The 10,949-nt window shown below is 45.5% G+C and overlaps 1 protein-coding gene across 4 annotated transcripts in view; it reads left to right on the top strand.

Moving 5' to 3' along the window:
- The first annotated feature begins 296 nt into the window (after window positions 1-296).
- The window catches only part of COL14A1 (collagen type XIV alpha 1 chain), a 120,003-nt gene continuing 109,350 nt past the window's right edge, over window positions 297-10,949 (top strand). For all 4 annotated transcript variants that reach the window (XM_035126181.2, XM_035126180.2, XM_035126182.2 and 1 more), the window contains exons 1-2: window positions 297-388; window positions 6,950-7,076. In XM_035126181.2, the coding sequence (XP_034982072.2) occupies window positions 6,974-7,076 (103 nt within the window). In that variant the 5' untranslated portion in view covers window positions 297-388; window positions 6,950-6,973. The remainder of the gene's footprint in view (window positions 389-6,949; window positions 7,077-10,949) is intronic.

Genomic DNA, 10,949 nt, shown 5'->3' with positions numbered 1-10,949 from the left:
CTTTGGTAAGGTTAACACTGCAATCCTATACATTTCTATTCAGAAGTAAATATTGGACTACTTGTACTTGGAAGTTGGGCTGCAGTGCAGCAGTTTAAACCAGTTTTAAAACCCGTAGTGTTTAGAAATGCCTTGATTTCCCCCCCTCCTGGGACGGTGGGGGGAGATAGCTGTCTATGTGCCAAACGAATGTTGTGGGAACTGTGCCTTTGAAAGACCACTCCCCTCTCCTCCCAAGATGGATTTGTAAGCCCACTTCCCATACTTGGAGAAACCCTCTCGCTTGAACCAAAAGGCTCACATTTCTCCCTCGTTCCCATTGTACACCTGGCAACACTCCCCCTCCCGCGGGACTGCCCTTCTTCAACTCAGGAGCGGAGTAGAGAAGGTAAGGGATTGGGGTGAGGGCTTGCAGAAGGAGAGAAGGAAGGGGTGCCACTCCAGGGATTATTCTTGCTTCTTGGAATCGCTGTATATCTCTCCCCCACCAACCCACCCCGCTGCTCCCCCCTTTTCTCCTCTTTTCCCTCATTTCCATCTTCCAATCTTTCACCGGCTGCCTTCTTCCTCTCCCGTTGCTGCTGATCAAACAGAAGAAAAGGGCAATTGACTGGGAAGAAACAAACTTTTCCTAAGAGTTTGCGGCTTGGTTTTGAGCTTGCGCGCGCGCTGCTGCTGCTGCAAAGACTAGTTTTCTCGCAGGGAATTGCACCTACTTTGCAATGCACTAAAGTAAAATTGTTCATGGCTGCAAAGGTTTGCTTGATTTCCAACCCATCCGGCTTTGACCATTTAAAAAAATAAAATAAAATAGTAATTGGGTGTGTCTAAAAAAAAATATCTTTACAGAGGGTGGGTGGAAAGAAAGGCGAAACATTCTAAATAGCTAATTTCCCCTCCCTTTCCTATTCTTCTTACCTTCGTTTCATCAGTGAACAAAGACACATCTGTGCGCCCTGTAATGATGGGGTATAGAAATAATTTTCCGAGCGAGATGCAGATAAGGAAGGGAATGGGTTTTGGAGTGAGCGGGGGCGCGCGTTCGTTCAAAGGGAAAGCGAGAAATGTCTCCATCTGTAGGTTTTGGAGACGTGGCTGTGTATTTGGGTGGGTGGGTGTGCTGTGCGCTTTCTGCGCGGTTGCCTAATCGGAGTAGCCAAGAAATGCGCAAAGCGCCTTGCCAGATAAATGGATAGCTTTCCTTCTTTGCAAGCAGCAGCACCCCTCTCTCGGCGCCTGGGGCTCTGCTATTCTGCCGGCGGTGATGGTGCAGGAGAGCTTGCCAGGCCTGCTGGCTGTGTGAAACGGATCCTGTCCCAATATAATCCCGCGAGGCTTAATCTGAGCTGCGGGGGGGGGGGAGAGAAACCCTCAAGACGCTCCCCCGGCCATCAGTGAATCCATCTCGAAGGCGAGAGTGCCCATTCGCTTGAGATGCGCAAGGCTTTGTTTGAACCCGGGCTGAACCTGCACGTCTCCCCCCCTCACTTCTCAATGGCAGGGCACACTCCCTGTATTTAGGTGCAGTGATAAGAAAGTACAAAATGCCTCTGAACATGTGCAGAGAGCCTTCCCTCAGGATTTGTTGTTGGGATTCAAGCCATATATTTATTTTGAGACTAGAGAAAGGCAATAAAATAAGTAACTTGCGGGAATGTTTTAGCTTGCTTTGCGTTTTCACGGGTGATTATCCGAACCTGTCACAGGTGCAGCGAATAGCACCTTGGAGCTCCCTTGTTTTGTTTTGTGACTATGCAGGAATGTTAATTCAGGCATGAATGCGCGTGGGGGGGGGGGTGCATTCTGAAATGAAATGGACATTCCAGCCACCCTAGGTTTTTATATTTGTATTCTGCAACATGTGGTAAATGCAAGAAACACATTGAGTATCATGTGTGGAAAATGTTTTGCGGTTTTTTTTTCGGGGGGGGGGAGGGAGAGTTTTGCTCTGCAGTCTGTTAATGCTGTTAACTCGAGGTAGAAAGTGGAAGAGAGAGTGTTTTTCAAGCGCATTCTTTCCTTTGGAAGCTCTGTGTTCACATGACAGATGAGGGATGAGGGCAGTGCCAAAAACTGATTGAGGGCACTTCCTGGTGGCCTGTTTATTGCACATTTATCACGGTTAGTTCGCAGGGAGATTAGATGACACCTGTCTAAGGAGCATTCGCTTTGAATTGTTTGTGGGTGATGGTGGCTATTTCATAATATCCTGCCAGGGTCTCCTGTCATTCCCTTCCAGTTCCGGCACATGGCCTGCTCTGCACCTTAACACGAAAGCCAGTATTTCTAAACTTAAAAGTGTCCAAGATTACCTGTTGAATGTGCTCAAGCTGGATTTTGATTCAGAGATCAGAGTTGCAGGTAATATGACAAGTGGAATCCTACTGGTGATCTAATAGTGAGTGCAGAACTTTTAAGGTCATTAGAGCAAGGGTCAGCAAACTTTTTCAGCAGGGGGGCCGGTCCACTGACCCTCAAATCTTGTGGGGGGCCGGACTATATTTTGAAGGGGGGGGGAAATGAACAAATTCCTAAGCCCCACAAATAACCCAGAGATGCATTTTAAATAAAAGGGCACATTCTACTCATGTAAAAACACGCTGATTCCCAGACCGTCCGCGGGCCGGATTAAGAAGGCGATTGGGCTGGATCCGGGCCCCAGGCCATGGGGTAAACAAACAAACAAACACAAATGGTATGATCTGGATTGTGTGCTGCACTTTCAGAAAGGGCTCGTGTCCATTGGTTCTGCATTCCCCCCAAGTTGCCCACAGCTAGCTTGCCCCCCAATAACATACTGTATATGCATCGCTCAAGAGTTCTCCTGTATGGCCACTGTGTGATAAACACAACTGCTGGTGCCAGTCTTCATTGGCTTCCGAGAACCTTCACAGCAGCTGAAACAGCAGGGCTGCATTTCACCTGTCCTATATGAGTTTCCAACATGTGTGGAATAGCTTAAAAATGGGGGGGGGGTGATACTGCTCAGGTCGTTGCAGTAGCTTTCCTGTGCCTGAACAACAGGCCCAGTGTTACTATATTATTGATATAGTACAGTGGTACCTTGGTTTGCGAACGCAATCCATTTTGCAGAGGCGTTCGCTCAGCAAAGGCACGCTTCTGCGCATGCGCAAAGCCCTGGTAGGTAAAACGTCTGCACATCCAACGGCACACTTCTGCACATCCGACGCCGCAGAACCCGGATGTAAACACTTCCGGGTCCGCGGCGTTCGTAAACAGAGGTTTTCGTAAACGGAGGTGGGCGTAAACCGAGGTTCCACTGTGTTTTGTATCCAGTGCCTTTAGTGGCCAAGGACACCATACAATCAGGCATGGCCAAACTTGGCCCTCCAGCTGTTTTTGGGACTACAGTCATACCTCTTGTTACGAATGCTGCGGGTTGCATATGACATGGGATACGTACGTGCCGAACCCGGAAGTACCAGAACGGGTTACTTCAGGGTTCGGTGGTTTGCGCATGCGCAGATGCGACAGATAACATCATGCGCATGTGCAGAAGTGCCAAATCGCGCTGTGCACATGCGCTTCATGTTGTGTACTGCTCATGTTGCGTACCGGGCTCTGGAATGGATCCCGTACGCAACATGAGGTACCACTGTACAATTCCCATCATCCCTGACCACTGGTCCTGTTAGCTAGGGATGATGGGAGTTGTAGTCGCAAAACAGCTGGAGGGCCAAGTTTGGCCATGCCATTTAAGGATGCAATCCTATTCCTCTTTGAAAGCCTGTCTTCCTTGTAAGTAAGTATGTGTGGTGTTGCACTGAAGAGATTACTGCCGCTCACAGATTTTGCAAAAGGTGTGCTGTTTCAAGCCATTTCATCCTCAACAATGTGATGCATAGCAGCCAACTCCTAGGGGCCGAGGTCCCTTCGCCCCCGCTAAAATATTTGTGGGAGCCGGGGGGGGGCAGCTCCAGAGTTGATGGGCATTGCCATTCAAATGATGTGCGTGTTTTTGTTTATTAAAGTAGCGCAAGCAATCCAGTGGCACCTTCCCATGTTGTATAAAGAAAACAGAAGCACACCTGTCCTTCTGGCTTCCATTGTCCCAGGTGCGATGAGTTTGGATTTTCAGGTTAAAATCCTGAAAACCTTACCAAGCAATGTGCTCGCCTTTCCTGCTCTGTGTGTATGTATAGCCCTTGTAGTTTGAATGAAGTAGCTGGGATAAAAATAAATAAATAAATAGTGAATTCTGGAGTTTAAAATCGTCAAATTGAATGTCACTTTAACTTGAAATAACACAGATGGTGCAGAAAACTTTATTTCCCGCCAGGGCTGGTCATGCTGTCTTATCCCAGAGACAATATCTTTGAATTCTATATTGGTTTTAACATCATGTTTGTGAAAGCTTCCTTGGTTCAAGTTATAACAAGGGACTGTTGGGCCCAAGGAGTAAATATCAAACATTTTTGACCTGACCTTGTTTTTTCCTTGATGGTTCCATTCCAAATCTTTCTGCTATTCTCCCCCCTGGCATATTCACATCCCTAATACCTGGAGAAACGATGTTTATCTTGGCAGCTGAAGGTCTAGTAGTGAATCAATTTGAAATCTGTATCCCCTTCACTATGGGATGGGATCCTGGGCTCAGCTCCTGTCATCTTACGGTGTGGCAACATCAGCTCAGGTTTGCCACTGAGCTACGGCAAGATCTGAACCCTGGCCTCCCAGGTCTCCTAGCCCAGGTGTGGTGAACTGGGTCCAGACAGGGGGCCAAATCATTATCTTTCCTCTACCTCCACTCTGCAGGCAAAGATTGACAGGTTGGTGGGGCAGCCCACCTGCCGGATGTCGCAGAGGAATCGCCGCGTGCAAAGACACAGCCCACAATGCAGCAACAATCAGCTGATTGTCTGGGTTCGCAAAGCCCAGTGCCAAGGACTTAGCAGGTGGCCATGTATTTAGCTGCCCCACAGCTGATGTCATATGTACTGTCATATGTAGGGCATGTCATATGTAGGGCAAATGGGTGTGGCTTGGCTGAAATGGCCCCCTGGTCTGAATCTGTTGGCCAAGATGAGGTCTGCAGGCAAGAGGTTGATCACTGCTATCCCAATTCAACCACACCACCACATGTGTCGATTTTATCCCCCTTGTCAGCTCCAAATGCACCCCCCCCCAGAAGTGACTTAAGTAAGAGCTTATTAGCATTCTGTGGATGGGGATGAGTAAGCAGAGGCAGACCTTTTTCATAGAATCATAGAGTTGGAAGAGACCACAAGGGCCATCCAGTCCAACCCCCTGCCAAGCAGGAAACACTATCAAAGCATTCTTGACATATGTTTGTTAAGCCTCTGCTTAAAGACCTCCAAAGAAAGAGACTCCACCACACTTCTTGGCAGCAAATTCCACTGCCGAACAGCTCTTACTGTCAGGAAGTTCTTCCTAATGTTTAGGTGGAATCTTCTTTCTTGAAGTTTGAATCCATTGCTCCGTGTTTGCTTCTCTGGAGCAGCAGAAAACAACCTTTCATCGTCCTCTATATGGCACCCTTTAATATATTTGAACATGGTTATCATATCACCCCTTAACCTTCTCTTCTCCAGGCTAAACATACCCAGCTCCCTAAGCCGTTCCTCATAAGGCATCGTTTCCAGGCCTTTGACCATTTTGGTTGCCCTCTTCTGGACACGTTCCAGCTTGTCAGTATCCTTCTTGAACTGTGGTGCCCAGAACTGGACACAGTACTCCAGGTGAGGTCTGACCAGAGCAGAATACAGTGGTACTATTACTTCCCTTGATCTAGACGCTATACTCCTATTGATGCAGCCCAGAATTGCATTGGCTTTTTTAGCTGCTGCATCACACTGCTTTCTCTTTTTTAAATAAAAAACTATGGTTTGCCCTGCTCTATGGGATGCATCCCGTGGCAGCTCTGCTAAGACTTAGGTCTATTAATTTCAATGGGTCTAACTCTGGGTAGATCTTAGTTGGGTGGAGCACTTTGTTCTTATAGCTGTTTGCCTTCAGCTTCTCCCATTCTAAGGCTGAGCTATCGCTAAGGAGATAAATCAGTTTTGGAGAACCACGTCAGATTTCTAGTGGGAAATCCCCTGCTGGTATGGTCCTCCATACCAAAAAGAAGAAGGAGAAATATCCACGCATGAAGAAAAGTAGTACGTCAGGGAGAAGCAAGTCTAGAATATGTGCAGGGAGGTTTAATGCGTGCCATGCACTCGACCCCAAAAACAAAAGAACCCAACCCATTTGTTGTCTAAAGCGATTCAGCCCAGACACAGGTTGACAACCTCACTGAGAACTAGGCTAATGAGACTTTCTGCATGATGAGACACTAAGCATGCCCTAACAATATTTGAGCTTCTAGCAACCAAAAAAAAATCACAAATATGTGTCGTCCCCTCCACTTATAGTGCACAGGGCATATTTTTGCTGCAGGGGATAGCTTTGTTCCTTGTTTCCCTATTATTTATTTATTTTACAGTTTTAAAATAGTCGTTCTGGCTAGATGAGGGCTGCAGGAGAAAAAAAGGGGTGGGGGGTGGGCATGCACAGTCTCTTCCAAGGAATTAAAGAATAAAACTGAGCTATAGGGTTCATTGGGCAATGTAGCATTGCAAAAAACAAGTAAGTCTTGCTGTTTGTGGACGACACCATAAATTTAAAGCACGAGGCTTCCTCCGAAGAAACCTGGAAACTAATTTATTAAGGGTGCTGGGAACTGTAGTACTGTGAGGGGTAAACTACAATTCCCAGGATTCTTGTGGGGTGGGTAACCCATGTCCTTAAATGTGCTTTAAATATATGGTGTGGATGTGACAATATATACCTTTTATATGGTTTGTATTTCCCCTTCCTGTCAGCTAACAGGAAAATAACCTTGACGAGAATCCTGCTTGCCACAACTGAAATCCCCAAGGGTGACCCCACCATCTGTTGATTAAATATTTCTGTGCGATTACAGGTTTGTTGATGTTACATACATCCGATGGCAAGAGAGAAGACCCACCGCTGGTACAAGATGCTGAGCTGGTTCCTCTTTGTCTTCATAGCCATCACAGCTCAATTAATGACTCACGTCCGAGGTCAAGGTAAACTTAACTCTAAGAAACAATTACATTTCACTAGGGCTCTCTGATGTGCAGAAAAAAAAGGGCTCCTGTGGACAATTCACACTCTCTCATTAAACAGTGCATTTGGAAGCATTTTAGATCAGGGAAAGACAACATGGTGCCAACAGAAGTGAACTCCAACTCCCATCATGCCCTGTCGCAATGGCTAATGCAGTAGCCAGGGATGATGGGTTTTGTAGTCTCACAATTTTGCAAGTCTCACTATGTTGGCTACCCCTGATTTAGACAAACTAGAATGTTTCGATTGGAGGAGTGGCTACTTTGAATCCCAGACAGGATGCAGTGTTTGTGTTTTTGTGCAGGTCATACTATTCGTTTTACTGTACTTCTGAGTGCATGTGGACCATTGTTCTAGGAAGCAGGTCTGGATAATAGGGTACCTTCTTCCTCTACCCTAAAATAAGTTATTATTATTTTTTGCCAGTTCCATGAAACAGGTGTGGAATGTATGCAGCCTTCGCCAGTCTAACGCATGCCCTCCGTATTGTTCAAAGTTTCTGTTTTCTAGCACCTGCTTTCAATAACTGATCACTTCTGCTTGGTTCCATAACAGCTGTTTTTTACTTTTAACAAATATAACAATACTGAGGCCATGTTTGCCTAGGAACTGTGACCCTTTTTGACAACTGGATGTGTGCAGGGGTCTGTGATATAGTCTCCCAGGGGGAAAGTAGTGGCGCAGTGGAAGAGGAGAGGCAGAAGAGGAATCTCTAAATCTCTAAATCTCCAGACTTGGAGTCTACTCCAAGAAGGTATTGGTGGGTACCAAATCTGTGTCCTGCAGCCATCCAATTCTGTGCTGTTTCAGGTCTTATTGGAAGCTGTGTGCCCCACTCTCCCTTATAGTGCAAAAGACTATTCCTTTCTGTTTATGAATATAAAAAGGGTAAAGGGGACCCCTGACCATTAGGTCCAGTCATGACCGATTTTGGGGTTGCAGCGTTATTGGCCGAGGGAGCCGGCATACAGCTTCCAGGTCATGTGGCCAGCATGACAAAGCTGCTTCTGGCGAACCACAGCAGCACACGGAAACGCCGTTTACCATCCCACTGTAGGTTACCTTCCCACCTATTTATCTACTTGGACTTTGACGTGCTTTCGAATTGCTAGGTTGGCAGGAGCTGGGACCGAGCAACGGGAGCTCACCCGGTCGCGGGGATTCGAACAGCCAACCTTCTGATCGGCAAGCCCTAGGCTCTGTGGTTTAACCCACAGCGCCACCTGGGTCCCGTTTATGAATAGAGGTGGACATAAATAACTAAGACTCTCCTGGTACTTGAAAATCAGAGCTGCAATCCTAACCCCATTTACCTGGTAGTAAGCTCCACTATATTCCATGTATTCTAACTACCTGACATTTAGAAAGTACCTAAAGGCAGCCCTGTATAGGGAAGTTTTTAATCTGTGATATTTGATGTATTTTAATGTTTGTTGGAAGCAGCCCAGAGTGGCAGGGGAAGCCCTGCCAGATGGGCGGGGTATAAATAAATAAATAATAATAATAATAATAATAATAATAATAATAATAATAATATTGTGGCTTACTTCTGAGTAGGGATGGTTTGGATTGTGCTCTAACAAATTTATTATGACATAATAAAAGTCCAATTTATCGGATGCACAATGAGTCATCCTCAGCTGTCAGGTATATAAACACATTGGCGCAAAAAGTTAAAAGCTGGAATCAAATGAAAAATGTACTGTCTGTTAAATGTGTGCAGAATAAGACCACTGACCCTTCACAACAGCAGGATTGGTAGACTAATACATGGTTACCCTTCTGGAAAGAGCTGGGCATGCTTGTTTATAAGTGTTTATCAAGTGCTTCCCAAGTTCGTAATTTATTTCTACTAATCTACTTTACGAGTGCAAGATCTTATGCACTTTATGGTCCAGTGCTATGTATGCTTACTTGAAATTAAGTTGATTTGAATCTACTGAATTTACATCCTGTTCTTGCATTCTGAAAAATGTAAGGCAGAAAAGCGAGGTGGGCCAGGAATGGCGATGCTAGCAGCCGGAATGAGACTCTGCATTTGCTTGTCTGCACACTCTGCAATTCAAACAATATAAGAGGGGGTGGGAAGCTTTTTTAAAATAAAATGAGGTTCTCTTCTGTATTATAAACCACCAGCTTTCTGATTCACACACTGAGCATTTCAGACCACCTTCCACGTCTGTCGTCAGGAATTATGTTTCTGGAGCACTAACAACAACAATGAAAAATGTCCAAGTTTCAATATGATCTGCATAAACCATAAGGCCTTGAACCTGTCTCTCGCCTCCTTTTGGATGAATGCTTTAATGTCGCTGCTGGCCATACGCTTGCACATTCCTGTGAAATCGCTTAACAAGCCTGAGCTTCTGATTTTTATCAGCTAACTTCACTGATACGTAGACTGATTCTTTTTCTTCTTTTGCAAGAAGTGAGATTTTATTCCACAGGCTATAAAGGTGCTCCACAGAAATAAAGATTCCCTCTCCAGGTTGGTGGCCCTGAAGTCGTTCCAATCAATATATTGTTGTGTTTGTCCAAGAGTTAGATTTATTTATTTTTGTTTTTGTTTTCAACTTTCTCTAGTTGTATGTGCTTTCTGGTGCAGGAACGACAGTCTTTGCATAACTAAGCTAAATACTTGATTTAAAGGAACTGTTTTGGCCCTTATATGGTCAGTTATCGGCATGGAAATTGCCGGGTCTCGTTTCTTCTCTCTTTCCATTTGAAAGAAATATAAGCAAATGCTTGGCGATAATCTAGTTATGTAAAGACTTTTCTGCACATTTCTTCTAGACTGTTGTGTTGTAGGTTTCCAGTATATGCACAGAAACACCTGGCTGGGTTTGCCTTTCTTTTCCTATTTGTGTTGGATGAGTGAACGGTTCAAGGGTTCTGGAAATGTGGCTTGTTTGGTGACGGCTTCCTATCAGTGATGTTGGTGCTCTTGTTTCTCTGATAGGAAAAGGGCCATAGCTCAGTAGCAGGACCCATGTAGAGTTGCTAGCATCTAGAGCAGTGGTTCCCGACCTTTTTTCGGCCATGCCCCACCTAAGCATCTCTAAAATCCTGATGACCACCACCACCACCACCAGTGGTCAGGGATGATGGGAACTGTAGTCTCAAAACATCTGGAGGACCGAGGTTGAGGAAGCCTGGTCTAAACAGCCTTCCAAATTGCCCCCCTTAAAAATCAAATTGCCCCCCTGTCGGGCGTATGCCCCATATTGGGAACCACAGATCTAGAGTTAAAAAGATCTCCTCCAATAACAGTACTGGGGAAAACCTTGGCCTGAAGGACAGCTGCCAGTCAGAGTAGAAAATACTGGGTGCGATGGTCTATTGGCCCAAGCCCCAGGATTTTTACACCAAACCCAAGATCTCCTTTCTCTCCCCCCCCACCCCCACTTTCCAAAATATTGCATTGCTTCTATACATATAAATGACCAAATGCAAATATGTGTTGCGGGGCTGCACATTGAGTTGTTTTTTTTTTTAAGGACCTTGCAACGCCCCTGTGGTACAGTGCTCAGACTCAGTAAGAGGCAGGTGTGTGTTTGTGTATTGTGCATATATAGTTGCGTTGTACATTTACATACATACATATATATATAGTCCTATGAAAGAAAACGGCTGTTATTCAATCTAAGATGGCATGCACATTGCCCATTTAAAACACAAAAGATTGAGATGGAAAGATTGAGATTGAGATGGACACAGTCCCTAACAGAGAAGAACGGCAGATTAAATTGATGGACTATGCCAGGCATAGGCAAACTCGGCCCACCAGATGTTTTGGGACTACAACTCCCATCATCCCTGACCCCTGGTCCTGT

Source organism: Zootoca vivipara, chromosome 8, assembly GCF_963506605.1.
Source record: "Zootoca vivipara chromosome 8, rZooViv1.1, whole genome shotgun sequence".
Lineage (NCBI taxonomy): Eukaryota > Metazoa > Chordata > Lepidosauria > Squamata > Lacertidae > Zootoca > Zootoca vivipara.
The sequence above is the reverse complement of the archived record's forward strand: the minus strand, read 5'-3'. Positions and strand labels throughout refer to the sequence as shown.